Below are 17,557 nucleotides of genomic sequence, written 5' to 3'. Positions count from 1 at the left end.
TATCTTAAAAGTTCAAGGTGGCTAGCAAAATTCTGGGGGAGGGGGGTCTATAATATATCTCCTGGTCAGATTCAAAGCTGCAAATAAACAAAACAAAACAAAAAACACGAACCAGCCTTCCTTGCTGTGCTGGTTTTTTAGTCCTCACTGTAGCAGGAGGGCATGAGTTTCATTACAGGCACTTGAAACATAATTGACAATCAGCGTCCATTGTATTTCATATTTGAAAATCTCATATAAAATGCCTGTTGGCTCTCCTTGTTGGAGAGGCTGATTAAATCCCTTTTCAGACACTTTGTAAACTTCTAGGCAAACTATCAACCAATCCTACTGGTCAGAGTGGCTGAGAAGATCAAAAAGGATGGTGCCTTAACCCTTGGCAGAAAAATAATAGTTTAGCACAGGCTTCCTCAGCCTCGGCCCTCCAGATGTTTCTGGCCTACAACTCCCATGATCCCTAGCTAGCAGGACCAGTAGTCAGGGATGATGAGAATTGTAGTCTCAAAACATCTGGAGGGCCGAGGTGAAGAAAGCCTGGTTTAGCATATGATATTTAAAAATAGTCTACCTCAGTTCAGATGTTTTTGATTGCTGTTCCGTTTATGGGGTAAAATTGGTCCAATATCTGATCTATCATTACATGCAGAAGTTTGTTCATGGTTGGACACATAATAATGAGTCTCAACAGAAACTGGCCCAGATAGATGGACATTAGTATGTCATTGTTTAAAGCAGTGGTTCTCAAACTTTTTTCTCTGGACCACACCACACCACATTATTTTATTGATAAGAAGTACATTGCAAAACAAGAAGAATCAACTACTAGCAGTGCTTGATTTATCATATAGAAAACAACTACTTCATAACATGATCATGGGACATCCAGAAAGTGTGAAACAATGCAGCTACATAAGAACATGACTCATTTCCAAAATATAATTCTAAATGAGCCTCTTACACATGTATGTTAAGTGTGTATACAAACTCAATGAGAAGTGTGAGCTTGCAGTATCACTTGATGCTCCTAGTCTCATTTTGAAAAGCTAGTTATTCATATTTTGAAAATAGAAAAATATTTTTACATTATACTACACTAAAATGTTTCTTTGATTGTCCTTGAATCTTTGCAGCACATTTTTCAGCCTCTCCTGCCACACTTGTGTGGTGCACCACACCCTCTGAGAACCACTGTTTTAAATGAATGGTGATGAAATCTTATTGGCAAAGTTATACTTCTGAGTATTTTTTAAGAGAAAGGTCCTGTTTACTCTCTAGTTTGAAAGATAGGCTTGGATACATTTATCCCCTTCAGAATGCTCTCATTGGATAAGGCACAAGAGGGAGTTTGCTGAAGATACTGATGCAGTAATAGTAACCAAAGTCCAAGGGAACAAATAGCAGGAAAAATTCAGGGCAACTTAAAGGAAAGATATGAAAAAAATCATCCATGATATTGAAATTTGGGACATAATGGTGAGTGTCAAGTAGAATAAGCCCATTCTAGTAAAACATTTAGCTTGGTATTATTGTAATTTTCACCTGCTATTAAAATGAGATAATTCAATAATTAAAATTATGATTTTGTTTCTGTTCAGATAGCTTTCATTGTACTTACTTTTGTGAGAAGTTCTTGATCCAGTATCTAGTTTTATTTCACATTCAGTTTTAAATTGTGTTTTTATGTTGTAAATGCTGAAATTGTGGAGAAACATAACAAAAGATTCATAAAAATGCATCATAGGGGAATTTAGGTAAATATTGTGTACATGGCAAAATATATAATGATCCCAAGCAACATTTCCTTAAAATATGTGTCCCTTTAAAATTTTCACTCCTCTTCCACAGAAATGAAGCACTTGCTTTCCTTCCCAAGCACATTATAATTTTATGCTAAGAAACTTTGGGATTCCTCATAAAAAGCCCCCCCCCCGATATCAACACTGCTTAGCATTGATTTTCATGAATTGGGGGGTACCATGAAACAACCTTATTTTAACACTTTAAAAAACTAAGGGAAAATACCAGTCTGTTGCTATTGAAGTGTGAACATCATCTTTGTACTCTGTTTTGTTCATCTACTGAAATTTTAAGTTTTGTTTTAGAGTCTGTTTTGAAACTGTTTTTAGAACTACCTTGTTTTGAGCTTCAGGGAATACATTTTTGTGAAAGAATGTGTCCATAGTTGTTTAGTCATAACACATTTATGATACCTAAAAATACATAGTTGCCTGTTTATCTTGCTCTAACTTGAAATCAACCACTTACTTGATAAGAGAGACAAAACAGGAGTCCTTACAAACTTGAATTAAATGTTGCTCCACAACTTCCTCTACTATCAGCCAACTGTTCTGCTCAGCTTAATAGTTTTCTGATACCCTTTGTGGGCAACACTGAAAACTCTGGTATTTCTGTTATTGAAACTCCTTTGGCCATAGTTCCTAAGGACAGTTGCTCACAATGCACTCATTGCATTCCAATCAGTGCAAAATACAGTCACACCTCGTGTTGTGTTCTGCTCTTCTTATGGACTTTCAGCTTACGAACGTGGCAAACCCAGAAGTATTTACTTCCGGGTTCGCCGCCCGCGTATGCACAGAAGCAACCTGCGCACTATGTGCAGAAGCGATTGATCGCACCTCACACATGCGCGGAAGAGGCTCTCTAGTTGTGGACTTTTTGGGGTGCAAACGGCACTCCAAAACGGATAAAGTCCGCAACTAGAGGTACCACTGTAGGTTTCGTTGGCCGAGTTTGAACATCATGCTTAAACCATAGTTTCAGTATTATATAAATGAATCTGGACATGAGCCTTGGGTTTGCCCTCTCTTTTGTAGTTCAGGCATGAAAATGAGATTGGAAGAATCTGCTTTTAGGTTAAAATAACTATGGTTGTCACTACAGTTACTCTAGAGTTTAGTTTATTGGAACAAGTTAGAATCAATCCATGGTTTCTGATCCTGGCTTTTCCTGTGTGTTGTTTCCTTCAGACTTCTCATAATGAAGCACTCCAGCAGTAAAACAGCACACAAACCTGATCTTGGGAATTGTTGGATTGACTTTAGATCTTTTCAGTTTAAATGGTGATCCTAAGATAACTGTGCATCTGAAAGGGCCAGTTCAGAGTTCCCCTCCATCTACTTCGGTTAGAGTGGAGAGAGAGAACAATTTGCGTTTAGTGGGAATGGTTTGAACACACATTCTGGAATGTGTCTTAAAGTATTTTTCACCTCACATTAAAAGGTTGCATCTGCTTTGACCATTAGTTTCATTCCAGTAGTCCTTAACTCACTGAATAAGTAGTTTCTGTCAATCCTTTTGCCCTCATTGCATGGGTGTAGCTAGGTTTCTCGTTAGGGGGGCAGGCAAAGCATTTTTTAAGGGGATCAGCCAAAGTTGTTGAGCTTTTTGAGAGGAAATCACTGGTAGAAATATCCCCCAAAAGACATCTGCTAGTGCCACCCCCCAGCTATGCCCATGCCTCACTATACTCCATTCTTCAGCAGGGAAAGATCCATGAATGCCACTGTTGCTAACTCACACTCTTGTGTGACTCTGTTCTTCCACAGCACAGTGGTACCTCATGTTACGTACCGTCCCCCTTAAGAATGCTTCAGGTTTTGCGCTCCGCTAACTCGGAAGTAGATGCCCCTTGTTGCGAACTTTGCCCTGGGATGCGAGCGGAAGTCGCGCTCCAGCGGCGTGGCAGTAGCAGCAGCAGGAAGCGCCATTAGCAAAAGCACGCCTCATGTTATGAACGGTTTCCGGTTACGAATGAATCTCTGGAACAGATTAAGTTGATAACTGGAGGTACCATTGTAGTTTGCTCACTCTGGCTGTGGGTACTCTTTCCTGAGCAGACAAATGGAGATACTACCCTCTTTTCACCAATCGGGGGGAAAGCTGCTCCTTTGGAAACAGAATATGCAGTGCAAATAGCACCTCCAAACATAAGGACATTTAATAAATGTGCAACATAAAAATATAAGAAGAGCCTGTTGCATCAAGCCAGTGGCTCATCTGGTCCAGCATCCTCTTCTCACACTGGCCAAACAGTTGCCTATGGGAAGCCGCCTCTCTCCTGTGGTTTCCAGCAACTGATATTGAGAAACCCCAAAGTGGAGGTAGAACATAGCTACCATGGTTAGTAGCCATTGATAGCCATATCTTCATGAATTTGTCTAATCCTATTTAAAAGCCATTGAAGTTGGTGGCCATCCCTGCCTCCCATGGGAGCAGATTTCATCGTTTAGCTGTGCACTGTTTCCAGAAGTACTTCCTTTTGTCTGTCCTGAGTCTTTCAACATTCAGCTTCATTGAATGTCCCCTAGTTGAAAGACAGAGACAAACCTGTCTCTATCCACATTCTCTACACAATGCATAATTTTGTACAACTCTATCATGTCTCCTCTTATTGATCTTTTATGAAAATCCCAAACTGTTAAAACCTTTCCTCATGGGGAGCTATTCTATCCCATCGATCATTTTTGTTGCTCTTTTTGGAGCCTTTTCCAGCTCTACACTTTCCTTTTTGAAGTGAGATGACCGGAACAGTACTTAGTATTCAAAGTGTAGCCGCATCATAGATTTGTATAATTGCATTATATCATCAGTTTCATTTTAAATTCCTTTCCGAAAGTTCCCTAGCATGGAATCTGCCTTTTCTGCAGCTACCACACACACTGGGTTGGCATCTTCATCAAGCTATTCTCTCTGAACTCCAAGGTTTTGCTGTCGTCAGTTACCACCGGTTCAGACATCAAGACCATGTATCCTGTGCGAAATTAAGTCGTCTCCCCCTGCATCATTTTTATATTTGTTTACATTGAATTGCTTTTTAACATTTTACAGCCCATTCACACAACTTTTAGAAATCCTTTTTGAGCTCTTCACAATTGTGTTGTGTTTTGACCATCCTGTACAATTTAGAATCATCAGTTCCTCAGTTCTCACTCTATAAAATGAGTGTGTTAATTGCCTTGTGCATAAATGAGAATGAGTTGCTGTGAATTAGATCATAATTATAAACAAAAGTGTGTTACAGCCTGGTGTTGATAAATGCTAGGGCTCTGTGTAATACTACTCTTAGCTTAGCAGTTAGTAATGCAAGAATAATAGAGTGAGCTCCATGTATTGCTTCTCCCACTTCCTTGGACTCCCCCACCACCCCTCTAATGGCAGAGAGGAAGGGAGGAAGTTCTACAGTCTGATTCTGATTACTTATCTATTGTGAAGCAACCAGGAGCATTGAATCTGAAGTGTTGGTGTTGCCCCTCTACATTCTTAGTGTTAGATTCACAAATGTTAATGAATGATACTAACGAGTTGGGCAGATCTTCTGACCCAAAGTTCATCTGCGTAAGTCCTGAGATGACATGATTTAACAAATTGTATAGTCTAACTTATCATTCTACACTTTCACTCTTCAAACACTTTCCCATAACTATAGCTGGGGTTCCCCCCCCCCAGCAGATATGTCACGTCTACCCCATTCAAATTCTTAGAAGCCAGTTCCACAGATTAAAATCCGCAGAGCACATAGGGTCATGCCCTATGTTTTTAATATCTTGCACCCTTAAAAATGTGTTGACAATCAATTGATTTCTCTCCTCTTCATCCCAAACACCCCCACCAAAACCCAGCCCTATCTAATTCAAAATATTTGTTTCCCTTAAATATTCTGATAGTTCTTTGTTTAATTGTCTGGAATGTCGCTGGCATACCAAGAAGGCTGAAAGTTGTAACACCAAGTTTTCTTGCACTGTGGGTATGCAAGAATTTGTGTGCCTCATTCTTCTGAATTACTTAATATTTTATATAGCGACACTGAACTGCAAAACAACGGCTTTTAACATTTTATCCTTAAATAAAGTCCTTCACTGTTTTGTCTGTAGGGGATGGCAGGAGGGGGAGATTGCTTACTGAAGGAGAAGACAGTATTCTTATGCTAATCCAGTCTGTGGATAAGGAGCAATGCAGCCATGCAAACAATGGAAGTGGAGCCAGAAAGTCTGCTGTGTAGTCTAGCACGCCTTGAAAAGCATATGAGACAGGGCGCCTAGGGCTGCTTAAGGGGAGGGGCCCAAGAAAAGGGGAGCGCTTTACTCCAAGTTATTTTATGGAACTGGCAGATGACCAAAGAAAGGAACCTTACTACGTAGACAGAGAGAATTAAGATGAGGGGGATGAGAGAAAGGAGTTTCTGAAATCTGCTTTTCAGTTCTCATAGACTAAAACCCTAGCTTTGGCTTTATTTAATGTATGGCTGCAATTGAAACCTCAAATTCAGCTTGAAAAGATTTTGACATAAAACTATAAATATTACAAAAAGCTTATTTTAAGAGAAGATACCGACTTTGAACAGGGTTTTGTTAGATTCACATGGTTAAAATATCTGATCGCACAAATCACTGACCAGCAAAATGCCCATTTCTGTTAATTGCATTTATATTTAACTTCTGGCTCTGTTTTATTTAATTTATTCATACTCAACCTTTCAAAACCTTCATCTGCACACACTATACAGTTAGAAATGAGGCATACCATCCAGCTGGAGTTCTACTTAAGTGGCTTACCTATTCCTGAAGGAATGAATGTTGTAATCTAAAGTTATCAGCTTGCATGTCTTGCTGAAGAATGATAGCAAGCATTTCTTCTTGGCTTATTATCTTTTCAGTATGCTAATACTAGGTAGTAAAAGCGAGATGATGAATTCTTAAAAGAAATACCAATTGTATAGCAAATTAATATCCTTTTTTGAACGCTATGATTTCTCTACACAAGGGGCAATAAAGTGGGCACCTGGAGAACTCATTCTGCAACATAATACTAACATTTATTAATCGCAGTTGGCAATTCACCATACTTTAAATGGAGGGCTGTTTAAATTCCATAGGTGAGGTATAAGGATCATAAATAAATATGAACCTGTAGCAGATTATTTTGGTGGTTTTATTTACGAGTTCAGTTTTTAGTATGTACAGTGGTACCTCGGGTTAAGAACTTAATTCGTTCTGGAGGTCCGTTCTTAACCTGAAACTGTTCTTAACATGAGGTACCACTTTAACAAATGAGACCTCCTCCTGCTGCTGCTGCGCCACCGCCACACGATTTCTGTTCTCATCCTGAAGCAAAGTTCTTAACCCGAGGTACTATTTCTGGGTTAGTGGAGTCTGTAACCTGAAGCGTCTGTAACCCAAGGTACCACTATTGCATTTTATGAAGTATGGGGCTTTTGCAGATTCTAGTTCAGAAGTTATCTGTCAGTGGGCAACAACGCTGAGTGAATGGAAGTTATCTCTGCCACCTTTTCCCTGACTACAGTCATACCTTGTGTTACAGACGTTTCGGGTTGCGCATTTTCGGGTTGCGCACTATGCCAAACCCGGAAGTACCGGAACGGGTTACTTCCGGGTTTCGGTGCATGTGCAGAAGCACAAAATCGCGCTTTGCGCAGAAGCGCTGAATCGTGACCTGCACAGATCACGTTCGCAACCCAAGCGTCCACTGTACTTCACTGAGAAAAGCTCCTTCATAGGGCAAAGAAAGTTCCTCTCCAGCTCTGCATGGCTGCCAGGCAGCCATGTTTAGTGAACAGCACTATCTTCTTTGTTCTTGCCTCCTACCCACCCTCCTCACTAAGGAAAAAAATCCTCTTCGAGACAAAAGGAGTGCCAGCTGTGTTAACTCCATGTGGCTGGTGGGCAACAACAGCTGAGTGATGACAGGTTGCCTTGGGGATGCCAAGGAACGCCTTTGTTGGTGCTGGTATGGCAGCCCCCAATCTAAGCAACTTATACATTGGATGACAGTAAACCCACCAACAAATCACAGAACACGTCTGTAGACACAGAAGTGACATATGAATAGATCACAGAATTTTAGAGTTGGAAAGGGACCCTTAGGATCATCTAGTCTAACCCCCTGCAATGCAGGAATATGCAGCTGTCACAAATTGATGATGGTTTTCAGTGGATCCTTTGTCAAACTTAGGAGCACCTGTAAGGATCTGTGATTTGATGAGTGGGGAAAGAAACCATGAAAAAAGTATATAGCATTCAGACTATTCTAATGAATCTGGCATGCACACTTACACTCACATTCTTTTTCTCTTTCTTGATTTTCTTCCTTTTCCCTCTCTCCTGATGCTTGTAGCACCGTACATTCCCCATAGTGGCACCTGCCCTGTGGAACGCCCTCCCAGCAGATGTCAAGGCAATAAGCAACAATTTTACTTTTAAAAGACAACTGAAAGTGGCCCTGTTTAGGGAAGTTTTTAATGTTTGATACTGTATTGTTTTTAATATTCGGTTGGAAGCTGCCCAGAGTGGCTGGGGAATAAATTATTATTATTATTACTCATTTCTACTTCATTTTCCCCTCCTCATTCAGCTACTCCACTTTCCAGTTACTCAAATTCTGATTTGATAATTGAAAATCATATAGAGCTGAAAGAGGAAGTGGAAAAGAGCATCACTCTTCTAATTTTATTCTTAAGTTCTAGTACTTTCGGAGGGGTGATACCACCCTCACCACAAAGTGGGTAGTGAGCCAAGGATATTGCGTGTCACGTGGAGTATCACATTGGCCACTCCAGTTATGAACAAGCATGGCAATTTAAAATCTTTTAAAATATTCTGAAATACACAGTCCTCTGTTATAGGCAAATTGTTTGTAATGCATTTTATTAATATCAAACAAGTGCATGTAAATCTTACATGGCTGATCCTAAAACATTAAGCCAACTCATTTTGCTCTTTAAATTGCACCCAGAAACCCTCCTAATCAAAGCATTTCTTTGTTGAACATAGCCTCATTTTTTGCACTTTTAATTCATTTTCATTTTTATTACAATGATTACATGGCATTGAAACAACTCTGAAATGCTTTTGCCTCTGGCTCTCAGAGAACTCAAATGTCTGAGCATCTTTCAGAATGTATTAGAGAAAAGCTTTAAATGGCCAGGATAAGCAAGGGTTTATTTTAGGAGTATGTGTTAGCCCTTGTTGATAGGGTGAGGTAAAAATCAAATAAGTTAGTATGCTACATACAGGAAGTACAAATGACCAAGGTCTGCCACTCTAGAAGCATAAGCTTAGTGTAACTAAATCCTAGTGGTTTATGCAAGTTAGCTGTGCCACAAGTTATGTGGTAAGGTGAAAAAACACCAGATCATCAGCCAGTTGATCCCCAGGGAAAATTGCAACCTGGCTCCGGATATGGGTCATGAAAGCAGGATTTGCAGCTCTGCCTGCCTGCCTGCAATCTCTGATTCTTCAAGGGGGGAAAGAAAGTAAAAAATAAAATAAAATAATCTTAAAGCCATACTCAATGTCTTAGGTTCTTACACCTAAGACATTGTCTTAGGTTCTCCTAGATAAACTCCTCATCCCTTATATATAATCAGCTTAATTTTGGATACTTGGGTCCTTTTAGCCCTGTTGTTTTTGGGCCATCAGACGTCAAATGCTCACACAATCTAGGAGAAAGTCCAGTAATGTTGACTATTACTGGTGTGGGGACCCCATATTTGACAGTCTTTTGTGCTGATTTGTGTGAGTTCACACATCTTACAGTGTCTTGCACCCAAGGAAAGCTTTGGGCTGGATGTGATTCAATGCCACCTTGTTGAGGACACTGTCCTGGATCTGTGGGTATATGATTTATGGTGCCCAAAAATATTTTGGGGTCACACACACAGTTTCTTAGTCATTCCTACGTTCTTGGACTATATTTGGCATGTGAATGCTATATTTTGACACTGACTTGCACTGAAGGAAAGTGTTGGGCTGGATGCAAATACCATCTTATAAAAGAAATTTGAATGCTTATTTTGGGATGATTCAAAACTTACGGCGGGGCGTACAGCCCAACTTATTAACTTTTTAATTGTTATCTGTGTGTACACATGCACAATAATTTTGAGTGGGGGAAATTATTCTGGAACTGAAAGGAGACAATCTGCCAGTCATGGAAACTTGATTCAGGGATATAAAAACTTTAGGTCACTTTTTTAAAAGGTTTTCTAATTGAGAATCAATTCTGTGATTCTGTGACAATATTGAGGGCTGTGTACAGTCTGAAATGACATAAAGCAAATGTAAAATCAATACAATAAAAGCTGAAGACTTTTTGAAACAGCAACACTATCCGAGACCTAAAGGCTAAAATATTCATTGAGACTTTTAAAAGAAGCTTTAGGTGGAGATATTCTGGACAACTATTATACGCTGGGCATAGCCCAACGTTGAATATACATCAAATGCTGTATCCACAGATAGGCTATTCCATTGCAATGGTTCTATTTCTTGTAGTGAGGAAGCTGCTTTGTTTCTTCATTACTAAGAAGTCACAGATGTGTGAAAAGTAGGCCACAGGTCGAAGGCTGCATGCCCCCTGCATGCGCAAATTGAAAGTGACAGACACCTCTATGCTCTGCCAGTAATTTGCCTCCATGTTAAATGCCTATGAAGCAGTAATTAAAATGAAAAGTTCTTGGGTCCTGCCAACAGACAGATTGAGTTATTTATGGTAGAAGCAGCCACTAACAGTAATTGCAGCACATCCTTGAACAAATACAAGTTTTTTCATTCAAGAATAGCGCCAGGCTGACAGGGGTCAGGAGGTCAAGCCCACTCAAACAAGAGGCCAAAGAAAGGCAAAATCAGTGTTCTGTTCATCTTAACACAGAATCTGTATTGTCTATATTAACTACCTAGGTGTCCAAATTGCTGTTTATTCCTCTGAGACCTAGTTAGGCCCTATTAATCATTTCAAAAGCATCACTGTGAGATTACTAAAAGCTGCTACATTTTAATATAACCATGTTTGCCCACTTTGTTTCTGAAGTGTACTTCAAAATGGTAGAGCAAATTTTACTGCCTTCCTTTTTATGAAGTTGAGCAAACATTGGAAAAGTGTTTTCTAGACAGCTTTGTATTTAAAGAAACATCTTTTTTTCTAGTAGGTGTTTGTGCACTGGTGTGTTAGAATGGAATTATTATCATTCTTTTAAAATTCTAAGTTCTACAGCAATTTCACATTTTTAGCTACATAGGTGTTATCAATCAGCTAGTTGTCAACTATTAATTTTAAAATGTTGTATAGTTATCCAGTGGATTAAAATACAAATAGGTCATATTTTAGTCTTTTAAATATACTTGTATATGTTTTATCACTTCAAGCTTTTACTGTATCTTGTCCATTTGATACCCCCCCTCCCGTTTTCAGGGTTTGGGGAATTTGCATAATTTTATTCATCTGTTCAAAAATGCAATTTTGTTTCGTTTCTTTTTTCCAGAAAACAAATTGGAATAATTAAACCATTGCTTCAACTGGCCACCAAGTCTTCTAGCAGATTTTGCTAAACAGTCCAGCTTAGAACTTGTCAAGCAGCAGGGCAATTTGCCAAAGTTGACAGTGCACAGGAAGGATTTATATTCGAACAATGATTTGTCTGAAAGTTTACATCAGATTGCTGGGGTTCTATGCAGTCATCATTTCTCAAGTTCAAGGTAAAGTCATACTTGTAAAACGTTTGAAAAAGAAAGTTTTTTGATGTATGGAATGTTCATGTGCATAGCCAACATTTTCTGTTTTAACTGCAGTCTGAAATAGATGCAGATAAGCTGCTGTAGTTTTTGAAACGTAGAAACAACATGAAAGCTGTTGAAATGGAATACTTTTTTGTGCACACCTGAAAATGGTTTCCATCTTTTTCAGCAACTCTCAAACCCTCTGCTTTGAAACAAAAAACATCAGTTACATTTTTACAGAAAGGGAGATTTCTAACATAACTTTCATAGAGAGTCTATGAAACAGTCTGTCTGTTGTTAACAGGACATGCTGCCTACCTTTTAGTACTATGATTCCACTTTATTGTTAATATATAAGAGCTGGTTACCAAGAAGCAGGCTTTCTTGGTTAGTCTTCTATTTCAAAACCAGTACTTTGGGGGGGGGCAGTTAACTACTATAATAGACCTTAGTACTGAAAGCTGGAAAATGTTTTGATTTGGTACATGCTTCTTAATTGACTTTCATTGACATGTTAATATTTTGCTATAAAAAAATATTCCAGGTTCTGTTTGATGTTTTAATTTGTTGGAAGCCTCCCAGGCTGGAGCAACCCAATTAGATGGGTGGCATATAAATAATAATAATAATAATAATAATAATAATAATAATAATAATAAGTTGTTATTATTTATGCATTTTATACTAAACTCAATGATAAAATTCCTTTCTATTTTAAATGGTGCAGCATTTGCATCTGTTGACTAATTTCCATCTCTATGGACAGTCTTATTCAGTGAAAGCTTCAGATATTTCTGAGTTAATGTGGCGGCTATAATATTTTTAGACGAAAGACCCTAAAAGAAAAAGGACACAGTGCACTTAAGGAATCTAAGCTATCAAGTTCTTTCCTCACACAGGGAAGATTACCTAGTGAATGCACACGCTGCTAGTCAGAAGAGTCTGCTAGCCTCCTTTTGACAAGGAGGGAATCAGGGTAGATATGGCTGTTTTTATGAGACTAATTACTTGAGACTAATTGCAAAGTCATTATTCAGGTATAGGCCTCTCTGAATCACCCAGAAGACTATGTAAACTGTGAGCTGAGTCATGGAAAAAGTCAATCAACTGAAATTTATAGGCATAGACGAAGGTTCATTTAAGCAAGAAAGCAAAGATGTTAGAGATATCCCAAGATACCTGCCTGTTTTATTTATTTAAAGTATTTAAATACTGCTGCTCAGTTCGACCTCATTAAGTGGTTCACAAAAGAATATCACAACAGGCATCATTTTAAAAAGTTACAATAAAATGGAAATGCCACTGTTTGTTTAGAAGAAGCAGTAACTGCTTCTCTGCTCACCTCAGGATAAGATGGTCCCACAGAAACCCCTGGGGAGGTAAGGGCCACTACTGGGAGCTGGATGGTGACAGTTCATCAGACTGTTTAGCTTCGGTACTTCTCTCAGATATAGGATAGACTTGCTGCTCTTTCATGGAACAAGTTTACGTAGCCTTTTGTTTTTAAAATCATTTTGAAGAATTCCTGAAAATTATGTATTATGTTGGCTAATTGCCTCTATTATTTACAGTGGGACCTCTACTTACAACCATAATCCTTTCCGGAGGTCTGGTCATAACTAGAAATGTGCATAAGTAGAGGCATGCTTTTCCCTAGAAAGTAATGGAAAAGTGAATTGATCCGTTTAGACGATGAAAAACACCCCTTAAAACAGCACTTTAACATGGATTTTGCTGTCTAACAAGACCATAGATCCATAAAATGAAGGCAATAATCAATGTACTGTACTGTGAAATAAGACAGTATTGTAGATGAAAAAATTAACAATTTTTTTTTCTTACCTGCACTGAAGGTGGGTGGGCTTACCTGGCTACAAGCTGGGGGTGGGGCAAGGGTCAGTAAAGAGCTGATTCACTTTGGCCAGGGTCACCTTTTCTTCTTGCCAGGCCAGGTTATTCTCTGGACTTCCTCGGGGTTTGGGGCTGCAGTGCGCCCTGCTGTGCCTCTTGCAGGTGGCACCTCTTCCACAGCTTGGGGGTGGGATGGGGACCCTCTCCCTGGCAGTGGAGGCTCCAGCACTTCTCCGCAGCCAGCCGGGTGAGCTCTGGGCTGCTAGCAAGGCCTCTGTTTGTATCTAGAGGAAAGTTCATACGTTGAAGCACCTACTGAAGGTTGTAACTGGAATCGTACGTAAGACAAGGTTCCACTGTATAACTGTTAAGACTGCAGATTTTGCTTTAGTGCTGTTTTTATTTGATATTACTGTATTATCACATTGCTATTGCTATAAACCTGGGAAACCTCAACAGGAAATTAAGATACCATATTTTGCGCCCCATAGGACGCACCAGCCCGTAGGGCGCACCTAGTTTTTTTGGGGGGGAATAAAGAAAAATATTTTTATTCCCCCCCCCCCAGGTGCGGGGCTGGAAGAACCAGGTCGGGGAACAGCGGGAAGGCGTGCTCCGCCTCCCCACTGTCCCCCGAGCTTGTGGGGCTGGTGATGGGGAGAAGTGCGCTGAGCCCGGGACTGGAGGCAGCTCTGCGTGGCCATCGGGAGCCGGGCGGGACCCTCGCTCTCCAGGCTTCAGCGAAAGCCTGCATTCACCCCATAGGACGCACACACATTTCCCCTTCATTTTTGGAGGGGAAAAAGTGCGTCCTATAGGGCGAAAAATACGGTAATTGGAAGGACAGCAGGTGTTTGGCTGTTGTGATATTCATTGCCTCTATAAAAGTAAAGTAAAGGGACCCCTGACCATTAGGTCCAGTCGTGGCTGACTCTGTGGTTGCAGTGCTCATTTCGCTTCATTGGCCGAGGGAGCCGGCGTACAGCTTCCGGGTCATGTGGCCAGCATGACTAAGTCGCTTCTGGCAAACCACAGCAGGGCACGGAAACGCCATTTACCTTTCTGCCAGAGCGATACCTATTTATCTACTTGCACTTTGACGTGCTTTCAAACTGCTAGGTTGGCAGGAGCAGGGACCGAGCAATGGGAGCTCACCCCGTCGCGGGGATTCGAACCACCAACCTTCTAATCGGCAAGTCCTAGGCTCTGTGGTTTAACCCACAGTGCCACCCGCGTCCCACTCAAACATGTATAAAAACTTGCTGTATAGAATTATATTATTATTTCCAGTCTCTCTAAAAGGTCAAACGTAGTTGAGATCCTGATATTAAATTGGAATAAGGACCTGCAAGAAAATCACACCCAGCCACCCCGCAGTGTTCCTGTTCAGGGTGCTAGTCTGCCTGTCAGTCAGCTATGACCTTCTCAGGATATTAGTAAGCTACAAGGGGTTCAGGCACTGAGTTCACTTCTCTCATTTTCCATTTTTCTTCTCCGCTTTCCACAACGTTATTTGGCTCCTGGATTCTGTTGAGCATGCTCAGTCCTTGGAAGGGCACCGTGTTGATGAAGGCTAACTTAGATTCTGTGCCCATTATGGATAGTAATTGAAATAATATTCCAATTTTATGAATGTTTAAGTGTTAGGGGAAACTCAGTTTACCCACAATCTGAGAAATGTGGCCTTCCCCAACCTGGTGCCCCCCAGATGTTTGGACTACAACTCTCATCAGCCTCAGCCAGTGCTGCCAATTTCCAGGGATGATGGGAATTGTAGTCCAATAACACCTGGAATGCCACAGGTTCCTCACCCCTGCTATCCCTATCAAAGTAGAAGTTTGTACAAATTTAGTAGGAATAAAAACTCAACAACCAAATGAAAATTTTAAACGCCTTACTTTTTGAGATAATGTCAAAAAAAAAGAGAAATGCATTTGGAATTCACTTCCATTAAATTTCATATAATTATCAGGACAGAACTAACCAACATTTATGATATTAAAACATAATTATTGTCTTATGCTCAGCTGCCTGCAATATCAGAATGTTAACATTGATATTTCAATTACCTACGTTTATGCTTGTTAATTTGAAAGTCAGATTTTTTAAAAAATTAAAAAGAAATCTGTGGTGGTTCACTTACAGGTAAATAAGTTTCCAAGTTAGGTTTTAAGTATGCAAATGAGCATTCCAGGTTTGCTTTGGGGCCAAGACAGAAGGACTATACAGAGGCTACTGCAGCCGAGAGTTCTAAACCTTCAGTGAAAGCCTGCCTTCCGAAACAAACCATTATGTTTGTATCTACATTATACAGGGCAGAATCTAGACAGCATGCTTCATGGGACAGGGATGAAGACTGATCCTGATCAGAAAAAGCAGGAAGATGGAGTCACCCTAGCTCCAGAGGACACATTGCCCTTTTTGCAGTGCTACTGCTCAGGGCACTGTCCAGAAAATGCCATTAACAATACATGCAAGTAAGTGTTGTGGGCAGAATTCAGACTGTTTTCTTATTAGGTAATTAGGAATATGTACAAGTTATAGTAAGGTTAAAGGTTTCAAATATTTTCATGGTCTGTTCTTGTTTCTCAGTTCCCTTGTTCCACCCTTTTTCAGTTCATATACAGTCATACCTCTGGTTGAATGTGCTTCGGGATGAGCTCGTTCAAGTTGCGCTCCGCGGCAACTCGGAAGTAACGGAGCGCGTTACTTCCGGGTGTCACCGCTAGCGCATGTGTAGACGCTCAAAATGACGTCATGCGCAGAAGCGGCGAAAAGCGGTGCGCGCATGCGCAGATGTGTCGTCACTGGTTATGTTTGCTTCTAGATGCGAACGGGGCTCTGGAACGGATCCCGTTCGCATCTAGAGGTACCACTCCACTATTATGGTCAGGTGAAATGACTTTCTGAATTGAGGATTGGTTAAAAGCTTTTAATATATTTCTTAGAATTTGGCTATACCTTCTCTCTGGCCTCTGAGGAGACATAAATATGGTTTCTGTACCTGCAGAAAATTTCATTCAGGAAACCTACTGTCTTCCAAGGTACCTTTTTAGTGGCAATTACATTGGTGAGGAGTGTGATGATGAGTGTGAGTTATAAGCGTGCTCCAAGTGTTGAGCTCCCATATTTGACTCCCATACACCAGATCAGAGTCGTACTGAAACCAGATATTTGTTCTTTCCCAAGGTTGCCTCTTCATTCCACCACAATGAGGCCATTGTCTTTCGTAACCTAGCTTCAGAGTTTTGAATGTTTATTTTTCCAGAACCAAAAGCTTTTTGAGTAGTCTGGATCTGTTTATTTGTTATGAGGGTGCCAGACCCACTAGTATCTTCAATAGTTCACCCACTAGTTTCACCCACTAGTATCTTCAATAGTTCACCTGTGCCTATGCCTACAGACCTCCAAAGTTCCCTACTATAAAGTAAAGCCAGAGCTGTAGTGACTTCCATGGTATTCCTCCAAGGTCCACTGCTGGACCTCCACCATGCTGCTACTTGGCTACAACGTTTGGCTTTCATCTGTAATCTGCTTGATTGCAAGGCAAATGGAACTGAGCAATGTCTTTTGGAAGGGCTGCACTTGTGTCCTTGACCTCATCATATCTTTCCTGCCTCTAGTAAGCTAGCTTGTTTTACTACCCGTATGTGTGCAATAGCACAGAGACCACGAAGAACGGGTTGCTTACTTGTAACCTGAGACTTTCCAATAGTCATCTGTGCAGACACACAACCCACTCCCTTTCCCCACAGTAGATGTAAGTATGGTTGTTATCTCCTGCATAGTCTTCCCATAGGGCTGTGGTTTTTGAACTGAGCAAGAATGCAGGAGCTATGTCCCTGAATGCGTGAGCATGGAAGGTGGGGGCAGGGCACTTGCCAAATCTCTAGACTAGCTTACATGTCTGCACATGTGTGTCTGCACAAATAACTACTCAGAGAACTACAGGTACAGCTAAACAACCTGTTCTTCTTGCATAGCATAAGGGGATCTGATTTGGTCAAATCGTTGATCACATTAGAATTGTTGCTTTTTATTGCCCTCTAGTGTTTGTTTTTTATATAGTTTCTATATCCAAGTATTACATTCATGTAGCTGATAAGTCTAGTAGATATAATTTTTAAGATGGAAAACCCATCAAATAATTTTGAAGGCATATGTTTTGATTGGTC

General features: G+C 40.3%; 1 protein-coding gene across 2 annotated transcripts in view; it reads left to right on the top strand.

Moving 5' to 3' along the window:
- BMPR1A (bone morphogenetic protein receptor type 1A) overlaps positions 1–17,557 on the top strand; it is a 58,497-nt gene that overhangs the window by 25,397 nt on the left and 15,543 nt on the right. For both annotated transcript variants that reach the window (XM_053388272.1, XM_053388271.1), the window contains 2 exons: positions 11,297–11,510; positions 15,697–15,859. In XM_053388272.1, coding sequence (XP_053244247.1) covers positions 11,444–11,510; positions 15,697–15,859 — 230 coding nt within the window. In that variant the 5' untranslated portion in view covers positions 11,297–11,443. The remainder of the gene's footprint in view (positions 1–11,296; positions 11,511–15,696; positions 15,860–17,557) is intronic.

This window comes from Podarcis raffonei, chromosome 5 (assembly GCF_027172205.1).
Source record: "Podarcis raffonei isolate rPodRaf1 chromosome 5, rPodRaf1.pri, whole genome shotgun sequence".
NCBI lineage: Eukaryota > Metazoa > Chordata > Lepidosauria > Squamata > Lacertidae > Podarcis > Podarcis raffonei.
This window is presented reverse-complemented; position numbering and strand designations above follow the sequence as displayed.